A 23,794-nucleotide genomic window follows, 5' to 3' on the forward strand; every position below is an offset into this window, starting at 1 on the left:
TAGATTTAAACCTTACAGGAGAAAGTTTATTTTACCCCCTAAATTTGCACTTTTCGATTCACCTGGTAGATACACGTGCACCGCTGAGGCCTTCCAGGTCATGGTTTTTAGCCTTGGTGTGCTATGAATTATCACTAGAAAAATTTCTAGCCTTACAGGACGACCGTTAGTCAGGGGGTTCACTAGCTCTTAGACTAATGATTGTCATACCAAATATAGAAAAGGACGTTATGAAGACCACAGCTCTGCCCGTTACAGCTGAAATCATACATTGGATATCACAGACTTTAGGCATTTTACAGGAATCAAAGTATAGTTGGCTACAATAAAGGGAAGAATTTTAGAGTCCGGTTTGAGGAGTCATCGACCAATAAAAGTTCCTCAGCTACAACCTAGAAATATTTTGCACCGTCTCTAGTAGACTCAAGAGCACATACAGCTCCTTCAACAATTTTGGAACTTTGTGCTTTTTTCAGACGAGACCAGAATTTGTTTAAATAGTGATAGCCAGCAAATTCGTGTTTGGAGAGAACCAACAAGAGCTGCACATACTTCCTTTCGCTGATGGCAGTGTTATGTTTTGGGCAGGTAATATGGCAGGTTGACGCACGGAATTGGTGGTTATTGACGGGTCTCTAACAGCAAGAAGGTACATTATACGAATTTTAGAACCTCATGTGAGATTCTGGCGAGAGTGATAACACCCGCTCACATAGGACTCAAGCGGTTAATGACTATCTTAAGACAGAAGATACTTGCCTTTAGAGTGATGTGCGATAACTCCAGACATGAAACCTAATAAACATGCATGGGAAGTGCTCTCCAGAGCTGTTCATGTTCAAAGGATTCCTCCTAGAATACATCATGAACTTACAAAATTACCTGTAGAAAACAATGGGAGAATCTGTCACAGAAAATGATGACTTGTTAACAGTATTAGAGCTCGAATCCAGGTTTAGGCTTGCATCGATTCCCGTGGTGGAAATACACGATACTAAAATAATTTTCTTACGCAAGGAACGTAGGTAATTAGTCCTTCAATCCATAGATGGCGTAAGTCCATTTCCGAAAAAAACTGACATATGGGGTTTTTGCAAAGAACGCCTCAATTGTTAAATACCTATGTTTTAATTAGAAATAGATTTTGTAGTAGGTACCTACTTAATTTTTTATTTATTAAAAAAAGAGTATCTCGTTTAAAACAGAAAAATATCTGTCAACGTTATGATTTTTTTTTATAAATGATATGTAACATTAGTTTCTGTTAATATACTCAGTGACATTAGAAGTGATAGTTAACCTAGAAGAAATTATTTCTTGAACTTCATTTTTTGGCAACATGGTAGATTTACAAGAAGAATGAACCAATAACGTTGGCAACCATTTTTATTAACATGTAATAAATAAAATAATGTGTCTGGTGACCCCGTAACTGAATACACTCTTGTACACGTCTAGGGGTTGACAAATTGAGATGATTGATGTCTGCTTGTGACACCTCGTTCTAAGCAACTTGAAATTCATAAAGTAACCTTGCTAGAGTCTGTGAAGGATGGTGCAAGTTGCAAGTGTAAGTCCCTTCTCATCATATCCCACACATGTTCGAGAGGATTTAAATCCGGTGAACGGGGTGGCCACTGCAAAACATTAACGCCAGCTTCTTGGAGAAATTCCATTATTCGGCGATCAGTATGAGGACGCGCGTTGTCTTGCTAAAAAATGACGTGTCGACAGCCTTCTAGATAAGTGGTATGTAGTGATAATAAATGGAGATGGCTCAATTAAATATATTTAAAATAAAGAATAAGAACGTTTTATAAACATATGAACATGTGCATTCTACAAAGATTCTAACTTGACAAGTGACAACTGAATATGACAACTACATTCTTCTTATTCTTATACATAGAATGTTACATTAATATCCTACAAATACCTCCCTTTACAAATTTAAACGTTGGAGTGGTCTAATTTCCCTCTTAGGTCTACTACTAACTAACTTAAGATTATCTTTTGCACCATGTTCGGTTTTTGACAAAATTTCACTTCTAACCTCCGAAGTGTCCCTACATGAACTCAAACTCTCACTAACTCCCAGAATCACATTTGGCTCTGTCTCTGGAGTTATCGGTAACTCTTGCACTGATTCACTTTGTATTACCGGATTTGGCACAACTACATCTGAAGGTTGAGATACAGTCTCAGTTGGCACAATTACATCTAAAGGATTAGATCTGTTTTCTATTATCTGGTTCAAATGTCTTTTCCAAACAATATTTTGATTTATTAACTTACAAAAATAAATTCTATCACCTAAAATCTCATCAATCTCACATTCCACCCAACCTTTTTTTGGGCTCCTATAATCCCTACACCAGACTCTCTCTCCTACTTCAAAATATGTATCTCTTTTCCCTTTAAAATCCTGTTCTTGCTTATTTGCTATTTCATTTTTTACTTGCACACCTTTTGGCGATAATAAATCTAATCGTGTTCTTATCTTTGACTTAAACATAACATTTGAGGGAGACAACCCTGTTGTAGCGTGAACAGAATTTTTGTAAGAGAAAAGATATCTACACAATAATGTATTTAATAAAACCTTTGTGCCTTTTCATCCAAAAGTGCTTTCTTTAAACCAGATTTAACAGATTTCGCTGCATTTTCCGCAAAAAAAAATGCGAAAAACATTATCTAAAACGATATATAGTAGCTTCTGTGTCAGTAGAACTCGTAGAACTCATTATAAAAGCTTCAGGCCGCTTTGAAAAAGTATCAATAATTATGAGTATCATTTTTCCTTTAATAGGTCCCATAAAATTCTTTCATAAAAATATGTCGATAATTGAGTTAACTAATTTAGCTAGTTTAATTGTCCGCAGACTTTACAACAATTTACTCTTTGTTCTATATCCGAATCTAAATTAGGCCACCAAAAGTATGATCGCGAATTTGATTTCATTTTACCTATCCCTTCATGGTTACTATAAAGTTCTTCAAGCAATTGTTGTCTAAGGCTAGTGCTCGAGAACCCCACATAACTGCTCGAGAACCCCACATAATGATAATACCCTTATTCAATGAGAGTTCAGTCTTCCTAACTACAAAAGGCTTAAAAATTGTATTTTCAATGTGCTTACGAAACCCATATCTAATTAAAATATATACACTACCTAAAACCACATCTTTAAGTATTTCAGAACATGATAAATTCGAATCAACTGGTAGTAAATTTTGAACTAAATTGATATACGAAAAAGTTTGAATCTGTTTCAATTTCATCTTTACGTACAGGTAAAGGTAACCTTGATAAAGCATCCGCTTTGGAGTTATCAACTCCTTTTATAAAGCGAAAAGTATAAGTAAAACCGACTAAAAACAATGACTAACGTTGAATGCGCCCAGCAGCCCTTTTAGGTAAGCTTTTATTCTCTCCAAAGATAGCTTGCAGAGTAGTCGCTTAAAATTTCAAATTTCTGACCAGCTAAATATTATAAGTTTATAAACAGCTAAATATACAGCTAACGCTTCTGTCATTATCATTGAGTAACCTTTCTCAGCTTTAGTCAATACACGAGAAATATAATGAATTGGTCTTTCTGAACCATCAGCCATTACATGCATTAGAACAGCTCCAATACCTTATTCACTAGCATCACAAGCTAAACGAATAGGTTTCTTCGGATCATACAGTGAACCAACAATTTGTCTGATACTAATTCTTTTTTTGTCATTTCAAAAGCCGTTTCACATTTCTTTGTCCACTTAAATTCTACACCTTTACTAATTAATTTGTATAGTTCCTAAGGCTTTAAAGTTCCTTGTAAATTTGGAATAAAACGAGAATAATAGTTTATCATCCCGGCAAAAGCACCAATTTCTGTCAAATTCTTGGGTTTAGGTGCATTAATTATAGCATTTACTTTTCCTTTATGTTTTTCCAATCCTTGGCTTTTAATTTTATGACCCAGGTGATAAATACTATCTTTTAAAAACTCACATTTTTGTGAATTTCATCTAAATCCGGCCCTGTCTAATCTACATCAGACTTCCTTCAATTTTTTTAAATGTTCATCAAAATTCTTACTTGTGACCACATCATCCAAAAAATTTACAGTACCTACACAACCTTGTAAAACTTTTTCTATAATAGCTTTACATATTGAACAAGCAGGTTTCGTTCCATAAGGCAAACGATTTACCTTATAAACGCTCTGCGATAATAAACGACTGGTTTCATTATCTAAAACTAATTGGTTATATGCATTTAAAAAATACAATTTAGTAAATTTCTGACAGCCCTGTAGAGCAACGAAGATATCATCTATTCTAAGTGATTAAAATCTTTCAAATATTTGTTTATTGTTATTTTATAATTAGCCCAAACTCTTATATTGCCATTTGCTTTCATAACAGGCACTAACGGAGTTCCCCAATTTGAGTTTGACATTTTCTCTATAACTCCTTCAGTTTCTAATTTATAAAGCTCATTTTCCACCTTTTCACGAAAAGCAAACGGAACTGAGGTTTGTAAAAAATGGGTTTAACATTTTTATCAATTTCTAAAATAACTTTTTCATCTTTATAGGAACCCAACTCTCTTTTAAAAACATTTGAAAATTTTGACAACAAATCAGATAAATTATCAGGGCAAATGGTTATGTCATTTTAAATAACTTCAGAATCCTTCAACGACAAATTAAATTTATTAATAATATCTCGACCTAACAAAATTTTTGTAGCTTTTTTTAATTATGATCAAATCACATATTTTTGAACAATTTTTTATTAATATGGTAATTGAAATTTTGCTTTCAGGTGTAACTATTTCTCCTGAGTAAGTTTTTAATTTAAACGAAGTATGCTCCAATGGAACATGACCTAGTTTCTCTTTATAAAATGAATAAGGCAAACAAGAAATTCCAGCATAAATGTCAAGTTCCATTTGAGTTGGCACAGTATCCAGTAAAGCAGGTACACATAATGGCCCTGTGAAATTAATTTCTTCCAAATCTAAACTAAACAATTCTAAAGAATCTTCTACGTTCTCTAATAAATGATTATTCTCTACTGTGCCTTAGTCCATTGAAATGTTACATTTTTTAGGCCATACCTTGCATTTCCTAGAGGAGTCAATTTTATTTTTTTAATGTGAACGGGGATCAGTAGAAGCTTAAGTTCAAGTTTTTGGGGTTGCCACCCTTGTCCCCCGTCCACCATCTTGGAAAAGCGGTGAAAAGGGGTTTCGCGTTATATCTCGTAAATGTAAACTACCAACCCTACGGAAAATCTAATAAAACATAAAATGTAGCAAATTAAATTTTCTACAATTTTGTTCCTATTACTTTTTACTGTCAAGTGATCAACAAAAAAGATATAAACAAAAATAAGTAAAAAATTTTTAAAAAGTTTTCTTTTGGAGGTTATAACTTTTTTCCAGTTCATTTTAAAATAAACTAACATTATAGCAATTTTGTAGAGGGTTTTTTTCAGCGAACAATTTCCACTATAAAGGTGTTTAATTATATTTATTTATCTAGGTTTTACAGCGCTCCAAACTTGACCAGATTCTCGAATGCCCATAGGGATACAACAAAAACAAAACGTTAGGCTTACTTTTCTATCTTAATATTTTCTTATTCATACAATTTATTATGATCTTAACATTCCTATGCTATTACTAATCTATTTTTGACCTCTCTCTCCAATATAAAACTTAAAACCCTAAGCATATATACAAAAAGGCCCAAGAAGTTGTTTGAGGACCAATTCGCCGGTCCAGAAAAAGAATGACGCAACCGCAAAATGCAAAATTCTTCAGAAGAGCAAAATAACATTTAAAATAGGGATTAAATGAACAGTAATCGTCCAGGAGCATCGGTATGGCGTTTGGTTTTTTGACAACGATGGCTTTTATTTTCGTCGATATTGGTTCGAACTTCATTATCTTAATTTAATCGCCCCATTTTCAACCCCATCTACAATTGCGTCATTATGCATCTGAAAGAAGGTCTAACATAGTGCGGATTTCGGTAACGACGCAACTATCCTATAGTGACAGCACATTTTTACAATTCGGTCTTTTTGTACCATCTTTACATAGTATTTTAGAATTTTTCTTCCGTACCGGACTGAAATATCTGCCTGCTATTACTTTTATTATTATAATTTAACCTAGGTGGCACAGCAGTCGGTCCTCCACTACTTAACTTATTTTTACAGTTGTGCTACCTATTTTGTCACGTGCAGTCGTATTAAATTGTAAAAAGTATTTTGAGTTTTATATATAATACTATTGAGAGTCGTGTGGGTAAAATCTACATTTTTGTGATTAGATAAGCATTTTGTGTTTTTTTTAAGAGCGCATCATGAGTGGTGGTTATTTTATTTGTAAGAAACCTCTAGGGAAATTTATTTGTTAGTGGGAAAGTTGAGCCATCTTCACTCACTGTTGTCGGCGAACGTTTTTCGTCTCTTTATATGGCGGAAATAAAGACGATTATCTGGAAACCCTGAGATACAAACGATTCGCTAAAACAGTGACAAAAAATGCATTTAATCTTTTCTCACATTGTTGTCATACGGTTTGTTCCAACACAACGAAGAACCGTCATGTAACGATCACGTTACTATAAAATAATACGTTCCATGCGTTCTGTTTCTGTATATCGTGCGTTCCATGGGTTATTTTGTTTACTGCTCAGGACGGTGATCGCTACATGGACGGTTTCTCGTTGTGTTGGAACAAACCTAGAGCATACTTTAAATATAGTCATTCTGTTGCGAAAAAAATATTTTCAAGAACTTATTCCTCCTGGGTGCAACACCTCTAATGTCACTGATTATAAATAGTTAACAATAGCGAAAATTTTCGGTAATGCGTAACTTTTGATACTATGTAGATATATAATTTTACTACTTTGTAAATAATGTTTTTAGGATTATTATTATTTTGGAGATGTGAGTGCTGTACCTGCGAGGGTCTGTTTAGAAGTCCAAAAGTTCACAGTCAAGTTAACATAACGCCCAATACATCGATGGCCGTCGAGTGCAACTTTAAAGAACGCATACCTGTACCTGTGACGGACACCATCTACATAACCAGATGACATGACGACTTCTTGGATGATGAGTTGCTTATCTCTGATTCCGAGGAAGATATTTGAAACGTGTTTGAGTTATGTAAGGTACTAGGCGATTCGTAGCCTGATAGTGTGCTAATTTATGAGTTTTTCATCTAAATGTTGAATGTTAGCGCACTGAGCAAAAACAATGCTATGGAAATGTCAATCGCTTTATTTTTCAGGTATAAATATCCTGCAAAATACTGTACAAGTTTTCTTCGACAATAAGCGTTAAAACTTCGAAAAATCAAATAATTATCTGTGAATATAAAAGGCAAACGACACATAAAAAATATTTATTTTAAATAAATTAACAAAAGTGTGTACAAAAAGTAACGTATTTACGTAATATACCCTATTCCACGAACACACGCCTGTTTTGGATTACTTCGACAACGAATATTTTACTGTGCAAAATAAGAAGAACGGAAGTTAATTGCAAATTACGTTGTTGTTTATTGGAATAATTATTAGCGCCATTTACTTTCGTACTTCTTATGTTGCACAGTAAAATATTCGTTGTCGAAGTAATCCAAAACAGGCGTATGTTCGTGGAATGGCCCATATAAAGAATTATGGCAGTGTTTATAATATATTTTCTAATAATTCCGAGTATCTGCATAAGGCACTCAGAAATACAGTCTACAGAATACCTACATACTTTTAAAATTCATTTCTGTAAATCTAGCTTGACCAAATGATATTTTGCTTTTGTCAGTTTAGTTAATATTTTATTACAAAGCCATATGCTACCCGACTTTCTCATCTTCTTGGAATGAAAAAATTAAATGTCGCGTGTCGCATGATTCTACGAATTATTCTAAACATTTTACAACATGATTCCCCACAACTTGTCCACCCAATATAATTATCTCTTTGTCTATAAACTTCACAGCTTCATAGTTTGAAGTCCAATAGATTTTCAATAGGGTTCAACTTTGAACTTTCTGCTGGCCGTGACAACAGTGACGACGCGTGACTTTTTCTAAAGTGTTACCAAAACCAGATGTAAAAAATCTTATTTAAAAAAATTATTTTGAACTTCCCAAATACAAGTTTTTGTTTATTTGCAAAAATGTTAATAACAGAATTGTATAAAGAGGATTTTAGCATTAATCCATTTAAAAAGCGTTTCTCAATGGAAATTAAAGGAAACGAGGACATTCAATCTTGCAATTGGGTATTTCTTTGGCAGGTTTTATTCCGCTCCATTGCTGAAAACCTGCTGTCAACGGATGCACTTGTAGCCAAAACTGTTAAAAATAGGTTTGCCAATTTAAGATCTTCCTAAAATGCATTATCAAGTTATCGATATAATCTGGATTATTAAAAAGAAATGTCAATTCTGTTTACTCTGTCAAATTTTTGTCCATATAGCTTTACAAATTGATGAAAGGCATCTGGGAATTTTTTTGTGTTATGTTTAAAATTGTCAAAATCATAATGATTGCCAAACACTCGAGATGCTTTACATTCTTCTTCTTCATGTGCCATCTCCTCTAAGAAGGTTGGCAACCATCATGGCAATTCGCACTTTCGATACCGCAGCTCTAAAGAGATCAGCAGAAGTGCAATTAAACCAAGCTCTCAAATTGTTTAACCAGGAAATGCGTCTTCTTTCGCGACTCCTTCTACCCTGTATTCTTCCTTGTATTATTAATTGTAACAAGTTAAAACGCTCGCCCTTCATAACATGTCCCAGATATTGGAGTTTTCTGACTTTAATTGTATTTAAAACCTCTTTATCTTTTCCCATTCTTCTCAACACCTCGATATTCGTGACTCTATCCACCCAACTTATTCTTAATATTCTTCTGTAGGCCCATAACTCGAAGGCTTCTAATCTGTCCGAAAATCCTTCTTTAATGTCCAAGCCTCCAACCCATAGAATAATACGGAGAACACGTAGCATCTCAGAAGTCTTATCTTTAAAGAAATTGTAATGTCCCTGCTACAGAGTACTTTTTTCAGTTTGTTGAAAGCATTTCTTGCCTGTCCTATTCTTGATTTAATTTCTTCTGTAGAGATTAAAGATCTTACATTAGAAAACCTATTTTTAAGTTGAATAATCATAGTGTCAACAATTAAAAAAAAACGATTTACATCCATGTTTAATTGCACGCACACAGACTGTAATAGGTAAGTAACCATTGTAACCATTCTAAAAAGTGGTAACAAGAGTTCTATTATCCACAGCTCACAGCACCATAGCGCACCCACGCCATCGCCTTTCAAAATTTTCAGACACGAGCCGTTTCCGCCCGTCCGACCGATTTCGTTACCACAAACAAAAGTGGTAACAAAATAACCTGCAGCCGAGTCGCATAAACTCATCAATATTTTCGTGCGTCTATAGTTGGCTTTTTTCTGAAAATTATTCTACTATACAGTGATGAGCGCGCTAAAAACCGGCAAAATAGCACAAAAGATGGAAAACGTGTTAAGTTGTGAGAAAAAAAGAAATGAAACTAGTCGAGCTGGGAAATTTAGCGATATTAACCTATGAATTTGCATAATATTGATTGTTTCCCACCTTTACACGTATCAGATGAGTATGTCAACTAAAACTGTCACTGTGACAGTGGCAGTTGCCAAACTCATCCAATACGTCTAAAGGTGGGAAACAATCAACATAATGTAAATTCATATTTTAATATCGCTCAATTTCCCAGCTCGACTAGTTTCATTTCTTTTTATCTCACAACTTAATACGTTTTCCATCTTTTGTGCTATTTTGCCGGTTATTAGCACGCTCATCACTGTATAGTTAATTAATACTATAAATAGTATTAATTAACACTCATATTTCTGTTGTAAAAAAATAAAATGGAATTATTTCACAGTAGTCATAAAATATTTTTATTTGCAAGATTCTTAATTGTTACCAATGGCAGCAGTGGTTACATGGACGCTTCGCCAGTTCGTGACAAAATTAGTCTACAATAAAAATCAATTATTATAAACATTTCTGGGTAAACAAGGAGATTTAACGCCTATTTACGCCCAAGCATTAACGGAAAAGCGCTGACTGTTATTAGTCTTCTTCTTCTTAGTCTTCTATCGTCCATTTTTGGGCGTAGGCCTCTCCCAACTCCTTCCATCGATTTATATCCTGAGCAACATACTTTCAATATTTGTTCCGGCTATTCTTTTTATGTCCTTAGACCTTAGTATTTTTCTATTTATAGAAGTGTGGCCTGCGAAGCTCCATTTGAGTTTGGCAATTTTTGTTGTGATATCCTCGACTTTTGTATTTGATCTTACCCAGTAGTTCCTCTTTTTATTTGACAGTCGTATACCTAACATGGCTGTTTCAGGCTTGGCTAGGGTTTAGTGTCATTGGTTAGGGTCCAGGCTTGATATCCACCCATATAGCACACAACGTCCGATGGACGTCCATATAACGTACACTTAAAGTCCAAACGTCCATGGACCAAAACTGGACGTATTATGTACGTACATTACGCGACGTCAATTGGGCGTTTGATTTCAACGTACATTGGGCATCCATTTGTGGTCCATGGAGATTTTACACAAAACGCAACTATTATTATAAGTAATGATATATAGCTTCTGGTTTTATTCAAAGCAATATTATTAGTAGAATACAAGAAGCTTCTAATAAATGTAGTCACATATTTTTTCATCATCGAATTAAAACACTGAACCACTAAAATTATTTTAATTAAACCTAGATAATATTAGACGATGATAAAATGATCGTAAACTTTTTCAGAATAACGGAGCTACATCGGTAATTATAGACCTTACAATAAATAGACACTACCAATTTAAATCTTAAATGTGCATTTTGTAACTGTTAAATTTCCCGCTTTGCAATATTGTCCCCAACACAAACTAAATGAGAATCTTCTTAACAACGTTGTCGCTCTTCGAGCTATTGGTCGTGAAAGGTAGTATTAGGTAGGTACTTTTAGGGGATTATCGCTGTTAATTGTTGTGGAATACTGAAGGAGGATTTATTTATGATAATTCACAGAAAGGCAAACCCGCTTGCAATATACAACAGCCGTACAGTCGTACTGACTCTAAAAATAATGTTTGGAACAGAGAATAAACCTTTTTTAATGTGCATGCTTCATAGAGCGCCATTATCTAAATCTCGTCTTTATTAAATTATTACATACAATGTAATACATCCTGTGATATATTTGTGTTTTCTGTTTATCGTGCAAGTGCAGTCGGGCATTAATGAAGTTCCTATAATAAAGTATATATAATAAAGTTATAGAAAAGAGAAATAAAAAAATGTCTTTTGTGTAACATTTTAAAGTATAAGTTAAATATTATAGGAACTATTTCCTATAAAGGCTTTTTGCTATGTAAATATTCACAAAATTATGGATACAATATTTCTTTCTGAAAACTGCCCTACAAATGTCCATAAGACGTACATTGAATGTACATAAGGTGTACACTGAAAGTTCCAACAACGTACAATGTACGTTTGTAGCGGACGTTCTAAGGACGTCCAATTTTGTGAACTCTGGACGTTCGTTGGACGTTGGACGTCCATCGGATGTCCATTGTACCTTAGCGGGACGTCCATTGGACGTTCCAATGTACACAGATGTACGTCCATTGGATGTCCATAAAACGTACTTGTGCTGTCTGAGCATAGGTTATGGTAGGAAGGATGTACTGGTTGAACACTTTGCTCCTCAAGTATTGAAATATTTTGCGGTTCTTTAGTATTCAACTGAATTTTATAAATCCTGCCCATGCCAGTCTTGTGCTACTAGTGATTAGTGATTCCCGCACTTTGGTTTTCTTTGTCTAGTTTCAGAAGTTGGTCTAGGTAGATAAGTAGATACGTCTGGGGTCGTATGTGTTTGTCATTGTTTTTATGTTATATTTATTTTTAGACCGACATATTGAGAGCTCTCTGTGAGTTCTATTGGTAGTGCCCAAAATCCTCCTGAATTTCTAGCAGGACAATTGCCTAGTCTTCCGCTCCGCGTTTAGAAATTTGGAACGATGTTTCATAGGGAACACCATATTGGTTCGAAATTCTTTCCCGTGAATTAAAAATGCATTTGCAAACTCGACTCAACACTCTCCTGTTTTATTTTCGACAGTTTAAAAAATAAGCACACAACACAACGGCTTTTTTAAATAAACTAGATTATTATTGCTGAAATGTTATGTGTGGTCTATCCTACTGTATAATTGTGAGACATGGATGTTAAAAACCACAATGCTAAACAAAATAGAAGCATTCGAATTGTGGTGCTATCGACGAATCCTAAAGATATCGTGGGTTTCGCACACTTCCAATGAATATGTTCTTCAAATGCTGAATTCAGAACGTCTGCTCATAAGCATCATAAAGAGGAGAAAAACAGAATACTTCGACCATATAATTAGAGGACCTAAATACCATCTGCTTCGCCTTATAATACAAGGAAAAGTGGAGGGAAAGAGATGGATTGGTCGAAAGAAACTTTCATGGCTGCGTAATAATAGACAATGGTGTGGCTGCACAGTAGAATTATTTCGCGCAGCAGCCGATAGAGAGAGATTTCAAGAAATTGTAAACATGATGACGGCCAACGTTTGAACACAGACACGGCACCTAAAGAAGAAGATTATTATTTATTTTTTAATACTAATAGATTATGATAGATATATTTTATTAGAGCATTGTCTAATTGTCATTAGACACTTTCCCTATACCTCGTCTAAAACGGTTTCGCAATCTTTGTTGCTTTTAGCGTCGCTTCTTAGCATATAAGATGAGAGTTTTTCTGATATTTATTCCGCAGCCATTCCATTTGGACCAAACTTCTTCTTATTTTTCTGTAACATTCGACTTTTAAGCCTCAATACGGACAGACAGACAGACATGAAACCGTAAGTATATAGTTGTGCTCGTCTTGCTAAGGCGCATCGAATAATATATCGCTTGTACTATTTCAGCGACTCTAAAACAATACATCCGGTTGCAACTCTACAACCAAAAGTCCTAGGTCAAATTTCTCAGCTTTAGTACCATTTTTGTGTTATAAGCTCTTATTCGATACCCCATTTGTCATTCTATCTATCTAATAACGGAGGAATTCTGCCCTGTGATGAATCATTCAGTTAAATATAACGTAAAGTTATCCTGTAGTTAAGTTATAATGGTCGAATTGGTGTGATATATAATATTTATCTTAACTACTTGCATTATTTCTTGGCAGTTCTTGAGTTATCTGATGTATTAACTGTCACTTTATAACGCGACGTTAAACGTTCAGTTATGAAATAACTTATGTAAGGATTGTAAGGTTAAGTTTATGTTTTGATTTGTTTTTAAATAGAAATCAAGTAAATATTTAACGTAGAACGCTGCTTCAGATTGTCCCAGGATCTTGTGTGACAGTTTATTAATTTAATAAAACAAATTTAATATCAAATAGAAAGCGGCATAAAATTAAATATATCAGAAACATAGACCACAGACATAACAATCATTAGAAACACGTTGGTCATAATAAAATTAAAACAATATTGAAAATGAAAAATAAAACTAATAATTTAAGAATAGAAGGGTAATACAATTTTAAAAATCATACAAAAATCATGTCGAGGGATATAAGTTGAAATTTATAAACATAATGATTTTAAGTAGAACCATACCTACTTTTATGGTTATCTTCCCATCATGTGCCATATTCCCATCATTCTCTCGCACTCGCTCCAACTTGTACTATTTCTACACAAGGTTCTCTTTGTTAGAGAAACCAATAGTTACTTCTTTTTTAACGTTAGGAAATAACTCATCTCATAACGGTGACGTATACGTCACAAGGAATTTACGTAAAAAGTTATCGAGACAGATACCTGTCAGAATTATCTTAACTTTAACGCAAACGTTTAAGATAACTTCGGTCATCCGTCAAAGGGTTGACTGTCATGGTATAGCTGGGGGTTGGAGCCCCCTTGCTTAAGGTAGCTAATTCCGGAAACTCACTATTTACGCACCACTTATTTATTTGTATTATTTACGATACGTACTTAGCTGAGGACGTATCGCGATATAAGGATAGGATAGGATATCTTCATCAGAGCTCACAGCTCAGATTTCTAGTATCGGATTCTAATTATTATTGGCAGATGCTCCCGCATGCTTTTATTGCTATCAACAAATATTATGACACATTCATACACCAGTCTTACTGGATCAAGTTTGCGTTATATAACGTGTGCATTTTTGCTACTTACTTACTTACTTACTCCGTGGCGTTACTACCCTTCGTGGGTTTTAGCTGACTCGACAACATGCCCCCACTGTTCTCTATCTTGAGCAACCTCCATCTAATTCTCCACGTCTATAGTGTTCAGGTCTCCTGCTATGTTATCTCGCTCCGGAGTCGAGGACGTCCGCGTGGTCTTCTTCTAGTTGGGACTTCTTCCCACACAAGCCTTGCTGTTCTTTGGTCAGAATGTTTCTGAGGTGTCCTGCCCATTAGAGTCTTCAGGACTTTATTTCTTTTATGATGTTGACGTCTGGGTAAAATTCTTCAAGTTCTTTATTAGTTCTCATCTTATATTGTCCTGATGCTTTATCCAGTACAGGCCCAAAGATCTTCCTTAAGATTTTTTTCCCAAACACATAGTATCTCTTCGTTTGCCTTTGTTATCGTCCACGTTTCTCTACTTGACATCACAACGGGTCGTATGATTGTTTTATACACATGTGTATATGTTAAAATTGTCAGAAAAATCTGCGCAAGAAAACTACCTCAAAACACAATACAATATTATCCGTAATTTGACAGTGGAAGCACTAAACTAATAAACAAATCAAAGATAAGCATAAGAGGAGTTAAACATTAGCACAGATGAAATTACGAAAGAAGTACGTCTTGTTAGTTGTTTCGATTTTATAGGGTTTTGGAGGGCAAAAAGACATCTGTTAGCGGCCTGTTGTCGGCCTTTTTTTTGGCCCATTTCATTTCGGCCAATTTTTGCTACGCTAACAGAAAAAACACTGTCTCATCATATTGCACGTAATATTAACGATGTGCTCTAATTTCAAAGTAAATAAGGCCAATACAATGGCTTGTGTTTCTATAATATATATAACTATGGTATTTCGATATTAATAATTTAAGAATTCTAAAATTTTGTAAAACTATTCGTAAGATACTTAATTTTACTACATTGTGTTTACAAAGTCTCTGGGACAGACAGAAACAGATAATTCAAGGTTTTCACATTTTTTATGAAATGGGTGAAAACAACAGGTACCTATGAAATTTTTAATGCTTAAATGGATGTTTTTATTAATGATAGCAAGGGAAACTGGAAATCCATTTAAAATTTTACAAATCGCAATAACTATGGTATTACTGCAATTTTAAAAACTATGTTACCAAAAAGCAATATTTGCATATCAAAATATTATTTTTAAAACCTAATTAAGAAAAGTCAATACGAGAACAATTTATAGATACCTACAGCCAATACAAATGGGGAAGTGATAATACAACAAATAAAATATAAGTTGTTTTGTCAAAGCTTTCTAATCACGACTTCTTTTATATTAAATGTTACAGCAAATGCTTAAAAATGAGTAAGATTGTTTTGCTCAGTGCCTCATTATAAATTTGCTAGAAAGCAAAGGTTTTACCGAATCGCCTATTAAGAGCAGTTGTTGAAGTTAAAATGTGATGTGTTTTATATACCTAACAGTAGTTTCACATTTAATAAGTAATAATTAAACTTGTTAATAAATTATTGAAATATAATACTTAATGATATATTTATCTTTTGTGAAATAAAGTTTGCTTTATTTTTAAATTGTGTATCTATTACTACACCCTATAAATATTAACGCGAGAAGACATTAAAGAGAATGGATAAGGAAATACAAAGTAACACAACTGAATGAAACACTACAAGATAAGAAACGCATACGAGACTGGAAGAAGAAAACAAGTGAGGGTAAGAATATAATTACAAAACTAATTAATGACGAAAACCAAGAAATTACAGAAATTCAGAAAATAACCATCATGATAGAAAACTACTACCAAACATTATATGAGTCAAAAGCAAAATCACCACAAGGTGAAGGCGAAAAACACCGAAAAATAGTTAAAAATGTCGAATCTGAAGATGTACTTAATAAGAGGACGAAATAAGAAACGCAATAAGTACAATGCAAAATAAAAGATCTCCTTCAGGTGAAGACGGAATAATATTGGAAATGATAAAATATGGAGGAAAACACATAATAAAAATGCTAAAAATTATATTTAACAAATGTATATAAATATATGAAGACCACACGGAAGAAAGGCGAAATGTCAATTTTTTATTATTTTCGGGTCAAAGCAGCAATATGTAGGTAGGTTTTTAGTAGTAGTTTTATGTGAGTCATTCAAACATGGGAAAAAGACGAATCTTATAGCTTAAAAGACGTTATAAAATTCTTCGTAGAGGGAAGAAAGGCGAATGGTCCTCGCGTAAATCCGAGAAAGGTGGAATGTGACATCGAATGTCAGGCTTGTCGGGACGTCAGGGGAGTACACGCCACATTTTGTTTACTAAAAACGTTAAATAAAGTGCGTATTAAAATAAGAAAATCTGCGGTTTCGTTTTGATTAAAATCTGTCTTCCTCCATCCCCCGACAGCACTATTTCTAGGTCTACCTGTTGTCAAGGAGGCTCTAAGGAAGACAGATTTTTACCATTCCGACCGCAGATTGTCGATATAAATTAAAATAATTTATATCGCAGTATGGATAGAACGCCCTCTAACGGGGAATAAGCGAAATGAATTTCGACTCAATTCAAGCTTTCTGCTTAACCCAGGTATAACATACCAAAAGGCACCGCCAGGAAAACATTCCACTTTGCGGTTCAGAGAGCCCATATGAAACGAGTCTTTGTACTCTATGCAGAGTATGGCATTAACAAAATAAGAAAATCTGCGGTTTCGTTTTGATTAAAATCTGTCTTCCTCCATCCCCCGATAGCACTATTTCTAGGTCTACCTGTTGTCAAGGAGGCTCTAAGGAAGACAGATTTTTACCATTCCGACCGCAGATTGTCGATATAAATTAAAATAATTTATATCGCAGTATGGATAGAACGCCCTCTAACGGGGAATAAGCGAAATGAATTTCGACTCAATTCAAGCTTTCTGCTTAACCCAGGTGTGTAGGACGCTTCACCTGTGGTAAAAGGACCTGGTGAATATCTCCTGTCCTTCACACAAGAGGGGAACCAGCTTCTATAGTGGTTGATATAATTAGACTCTGATATTCTTTGTCGAGTCGAAGCAAGGTGTAAATCGGTGTTGAAATGATTAAAATACGTGTGAGATAATTAGTTTATTTAACACAAACACTAATATTTACAAGTATCGTACAAAATAATTATTATTGTTTTTACTACAACAAAAAAACATACATAAATTTGCTATGTGCAATTGACAGTAAAGTGAACCGCGATTTAAGAGTGAAACATGTGATTAGTAACAAGTGAGAGAAGATTCGCGTGAAAAACCGTGTAATGCGATAGGAAAATACGAGACGTGAACACTTTCAGAGTTGAGCGAGAGACGCGACCGATTAGCTCGGTAGTTGACGAATAAGTGATTGAGAGACGAGAGACTAAAAACGACTTAGGCATAAGGATTCCTTTTTCCTTTGGGTCCCCAAAAAGAAGTGGAACTCATTCATCAATGTCCTATGCGTGTCTAATTTACGTTCAGAAATAAACAGAAGGTTTAATTTAGTCCAGTAACGACAAAGGCCTTTATTGGTTTAAGGATACATAAATCCGACAGCAAGACAGCTTCACACATTGTCAAGTTGAAAGAATTGTTCTTAATTTCGATCCAAACCCTGGGAACCGGATATATCTTAACCTAGAATGTTTTCGTAGTGCACGGGTCCTTGTATCGCCGACTGAAATGGGAGGCCACGGGACAAGCAAATGTTTTCTCGGAATTGGTTAATTTTGGAAGCTACAAAGGGCAGATGTGTTCGTTTGAAATTATCAATGATTCGACGAATTTTATTAAGATTCTTATATAAGTAGAAATGCTAATTAGCTTTATGTTAGAAAATCTAACATAAATTGCCCCCCGCGCCAGAGGAGGAAAAATAAATGTTAAGAGCAAGATAGAGAAAGAGAGAGCGATGGAGAGAGATAGCGATTGGGAGAGAGAGATCGAAAGAGAGAGAGAGAGCGAGAGAGGGAGAGAGAGAGTGCGGTTTTTAGTAAATTTGCTTGAGAGAAGAAGAGATTATGGGAAACTTTATCTTCAGTTGTGAGTTATTTAAAAATTATATTTACAAATAAATTGCGAAAAATCAAGAGATAATTCTTTACAATAATAAACAAAACTTGTTTTTTTTTCATTTTTCTTAGTGTATATACTATTTTGTACAAAAGGGTTTTGACCTAAATTTACAAATCAGTTGTCGCGGGTAACTGTAAATGTGTCATAAATTATAGGCGTTTTGCCCTGAGTGAACTGTTGTGGTGTTTTTATTTTTCAAATTTATTGTCAACAAGTGAAAGTGCGGGTGACTTGGGTACTTGAGTAGATAGAGGCATTGTCTAGTTATACAATGCTAGCGGTAATATTTTGAGGGTAAGGTCGGTTATTGAACTGTGTTTCCTAAAAAGGGAAGAAATATTTTCATTTTTGTTAATGCCTTTTAAAATGAGATTTTCGACGTTTTCTTGGGATAGGAAATGATTCGTCAATATTCAAATTCTCGGATGGTGTTTTATGGGTTAAATTGATTTTGTCAAAATACAAATTTGTAGAGTGAGAAAATAAAGAAATGTTTTGTTGTTTAGAATGGTCTGCTTTTGAAATATTACCGGCGATTACCCATCCAAATATTGTATTGAAGAGTGTGGGTAGATTTTTTCCTAATTTTACGATACCCGGTAAGAGGATTTCGTAGTAAGCATCTGCTCCTATCAAAATTTCAATATTTGATTCCATATAAAAATATTTATCAGCCAGGCTGAGATCTTTTGGAATTTTAAGAAGATCAGGGTTGATATCTAATTGCGGTAGCTGGCAAGAAATCTTTGGAAGTATTGCACAGTTTAAATTGACATTACGTTCGAAACCAGGTGTGTAAAGCATGATTTTTGCCATTGATTTCGAAGTGAGAGAACTTTGGGCAATGCCACAAACTTGTAGTTCATTGCGAGAAATTTCGGGATTAATTTTATTAGCGAGATTTTCCGTTATAAAAGAATTTTGACTACCAGAGTCAAGGATTGCCTTAGCAAATATGGCATTTCCAGATTTGTCAATTAAAATTACTTGAGCGGTGGGTAAAAGAGTCGAAGAGTGTGTAAAAGGTTTATTTGTGACGGTTAGAGCTACGTTAGGGTTACATTCATCTTCTTGGGAGTCATTAAAATAAGATGGCTGAGCAATATTTGCGTGGAGTGAGTTAGTGGAATTTATGACATTTGTGGTGAGGTGTGAGAGACTGCGAGCATCAGCAACTTGTGCTTGCGAATTTGCATCATTATTAAAACGAGAAGCATTATAACGTGTATTTATGTTACTATTCTGTTGATCGGTTTGTGCATAGGGCGTAAATCTAGCAGAATTTACATCTGTGCTTGCATTGCGATTCTCTTCGGGGTGAGAAGCGTGAGAAGAACGAGTACGTTTAGTGTTTTCTGCATATGAGTTTTGGTGCAGAAGGGTGTGATGGTTTTTAGAACAAATAAAACAACCGCGAGAAGTACACTGAGCATAAGTGTGTTTTGTACCAAGACAATTAGAGCACATGTGTCGCGATTTTAAAAAATTATATTTTTCTGAGTGAGAGAGGGCAGCAAATTGCCTACATGAATATATCTTGTGCGCTGAATTATTACAGTAATTGCATTTGATGTTATTACTAGGGGAGAGAGGTGGAGAGGTATTTGAGAGAAGAGCAGTGGCGTGAGATTTAGCATGTGGTTTGTCCCTTTTTGTTTCAGGGATATTGGTGAAGTCTGCGAGAATGTTGCAGCGTTCATTGAGGATATCAAAGAGTTCGACAGTTGAGGGAGTGCAATTTCGATCTCTTCTTTCCCCATAATACCGTTTGGTGGCAAAATCGAGCTTTCTTGTTATTAAATTAATTAAGAGATAATCCCACGATTCGACGGGAACTTGTAGAGCCTTTAAGGAGTCAATATTTCTTTTTAAATCGTTTGTAAAATCACTTAGTGAACGATAATTGCTCCTTGTGAGTGTAGGGAAATCTATGATAAGATTGATGTGAGAATTGATAATAGCAAGACTGTTGTCGTACTTCTTTTCGAGTATGTCAATAGCGAGATCAAAGTTTTCGTTAGTTACGTCAAGCGAATCAATTAAATTTAAGGGTTCTCCGCGGAGGGAAGATTTCAAATAAATTAGCTTTTGAGCTTTGGTGAGTGTTTGATTATCCTTTATAATGGAGGAAAACAATTGGTAAAATGAGACCCATTTACTGGGCTCGCCATGATATATTGGAACAGAAACAGGGGGGAGGCGTACGTTGGAATTACCATGATTACCGTGTTGATACTGAGAAGGTACCGAAGAAGAAGAATTAACTTTCGAAAATTGCGCCAATTTACCGTCAATTCGAGACATAGCAGAGAAGTATTTATTTTCAACTTCTTCTCTATTTTCTGTGTGCAAATCAGCATTCTTGTGAGTGTCTATCTTATTACAAATGTCATTATAATTATTAAATGCATTAATTAAGTGCGTTCTTCTGTGACTAAGTTCAAATGTATCAGTTTGACTTTCGAGAAAATTGCTTATCCAGTTTACATTTCGTTCAAATGATGATTTGCATGTACCAATCTCCCTCTTCAGTGCGTCCATAATTAAAATATATAAAATTTAAAAAATTAAAATATTGATTGTCCAGTGACAATCTGTAAATATTGTGATTTTAACGGTACACAAAGAGAGATCGTGGTTGAAAATATAGTGAGTATGTAGTGTAAAAAGAAATAAAAATTATGCAAAATATTTAAAAAGGAGATGAGCAGATATATATGAAAAATAAAGAGTAAACAAATAAATTGTCCTTTAAAAACACATGCGTACACAAACTTATTGAGTTAATGATAATATGTGGAGTAATATTTAAGGAAATAAAATAAAAGTTCATAAAGTTTTTTATTATTGCGATGTTACCTTAGTATGCGTCAAGAAAGCGTTGTTCTTGAAGAATGGGACGGTGTCAGCGTGGCGGCGGGCAGCGGGAGCAGCCCCAGGTCGAGGTGGAGGCGATCAGCGGGACAGCAACGGTCCAAGTTGGAGGCGGTCAGCGGGACAGCAAACGGTCCAAGGTGGAGGCGGTCAGCGGGACAGCGACGGTCCAAGTTGGATGGCAATCAGCGTGAGAGCAATGGTGCAAGGTGGGGTCGATCAGCGGAACAGCAACGGTCCAAGGTGGAGGCGGTCAGCGGGACAGCAACGGTCCAAGGTAGAGGCGATCAGCGGGACAGCAACGGTCCAAGGTGGAGGCAGTCAACAGGACAGCGACGGTCCAAGGTGGAGGCGATCAGCGGGACAGCAACGGTCCAAAGGTGGAGGCGGCCAGCCGGACAGCAACGGTCCAAGGTGGAGGCGATCAGCGGGACAGCAACGGTCCAAGGTGGAGGCGGTCAGCGGGACAGCGACGGTCCAAGGTGGAGGCGATCAGCGGGACAGCAACGGTCCAAGGTGGAAACGGTCAGCGGGACAGCAATGGTCCAAGGTGGAGGCGGTCAGCGGGACAGCAACGGTCCAAGTAGAGGTAATACGATCACCGGAACAGCCGATAACGATTCGATTCAATTTCAACACCGCGAGCCTTGCTTCTGGGTATGCAGACGATTCTTTGAATCGTCCCACCAGGGGTACCAAATTATGTGTAGGACGCTTCACCTGTGGTAAAAGGACCTGGTGAATATCTCCTGTCCTTCACACAAGAGGGGAACCAGCTTCTATAGTGGTTGATATAATTAGACTCTGATATTCTTTGTCGAGTCGAAGCAAGGTGTAAATCGGTGTTGAAATGATTAAAATACGTGTGAGATAATTAGTTTATTTAACACAAACACTAATATTTACAAGTATCGTACAAAATAATTATTATTGTTTTTACTACAACAAAAAAACATACATAAATTTGCTATGTGCAATTGACAGTAAAGTGAACCGCGATTTAAGAGTGAAACATGTGATTAGTAACAAGTGAGAGAAGATTCGCGTGAAAAACCGTGTAATGCGATAGGAAAATACGAGACGTGAACACTTTCAGAGTTGAGCGAGAGACGCGACCGATTAGCTCGGTAGTTGACGAATAAGTGATTGAGAGACGAGAGACTAAAAACGACTTAGGCATAAGGATTCCTTTTTCCTTTGGGTCCCCAAAAAGAAGTGGAACTCATTCATCAATGTCCTATGCGTGTCTAATTTACGTTCAGAAATAAACAGAAGGTTTAATTTAGTCCAGTAACGACAAAGGCCTTTATTGGTTTAAGGATACATAAATCCGACAGCAAGACAGCTTCACACATTGTCAAGTTGAAAGAATTGTTCTTAATTTCGATCCAAACCCTGGGAACCGGATATATCTTAACCTAGAATGTTTTCGTAGTGCACGGGTCCTTGTATCGCCGACTGAAATGGGAGGCCACGGGACAAGCAAATGTTTTCTCGGAATTGGTTAATTTTGGAAGCTACAAAGGGCAGATGTGTTCGTTTGAAATTATCAATGATTCGACGAATTTTATTAAGATTCTTATATAAGTAGAAATGCTAATTAGCTTTATGTTAGAAAATCTAACACCAGGTATAACATACCAAAAGGCACCGCCAGGAAAACATTCCACTTTGCGGTTCAGAGAGCCCATATGAAACGAGTCTTTGTACTCTATGCAGAGTATGGCATTAACAAAATAAGAAAATCTGCGGTTTCGTTTTGATTAAAATCTGTCTTCCTCCATCCACCGACAGCACTATTTCTAGGTCTACCTGTTGTCAAGGAGGCTCTAAGGAAGACAGATTTTTACCATTCCGACCGCAGATTGTCGATATAAATTAAAATAATTTATATCGCAGTATGGATAGAACGCCCTCTAACGGGGAATAAGCGAAATGAATTTCGACTCAATTCAAGCTTTCTGCTTAACCCAGGTATAACATACCAAAAGGCACCGCCAGGAAAACATTCCACTTTGCGGTTCAGAGAGCCCATATGAAACGAGTCTTTGTACTCTATGCAGAGTATGGCATTAACAAAATAAGAAAATCTGCGGTTTCGTTTTGATTAAAATCTGTCTTCCTCCATCCCCCGATAGCACTATTTCTAGGTCTACCTGTTGTCAAGGAGGCTCTAAGGAAGACAGATTTTTACCATTCCGACCGCAGATTGTCGATATAAATTAAAATAATTTATATCGCAGTATGGATAGAACGCCCTCTAACGGGGAATAAGCGAAATGAATTTCGACTCAATTCAAGCTTTCTGCTTAACCCAGGTATAACATACCAAAAGGCACCGCCAGGAAAACATTCCACTTTGCGGTTCAGAGAGCCCATATGAAACGAGTCTTTGTACTCTATGCAGAGTATGGCATTAACAAAATAAGAAAATCTGCGGAAAAAAGTGCGTATTGCGAGGACTGGCCAAGTA

The 23,794-nt window shown here is 35.6% G+C and overlaps 1 protein-coding gene across 1 annotated transcript in view; it reads left to right on the forward strand.

Annotated features, from left to right (window-relative positions):
- LOC114332084 (probable cationic amino acid transporter) overlaps window positions 1-15,932 on the forward strand; it is a 208,813-nt gene extending 192,881 nt beyond the window's left edge. The window contains exon 12 of the mRNA XM_050652864.1: window positions 6,940-15,932. Coding sequence (XP_050508821.1) covers window positions 6,940-7,109 — 170 coding nt within the window. The 3' untranslated portion in view covers window positions 7,110-15,932. The remainder of the gene's footprint in view (window positions 1-6,939) is intronic.
- Window positions 15,933-23,794: the final 7,862 nt, after the last annotated feature.

The sequence above is a fragment of the Diabrotica virgifera genome, chromosome 6 (genome assembly GCF_917563875.1).
Source record: "Diabrotica virgifera virgifera chromosome 6, PGI_DIABVI_V3a".
In the NCBI taxonomy this organism is placed as follows: domain Eukaryota; kingdom Metazoa; phylum Arthropoda; class Insecta; order Coleoptera; family Chrysomelidae; genus Diabrotica; species Diabrotica virgifera.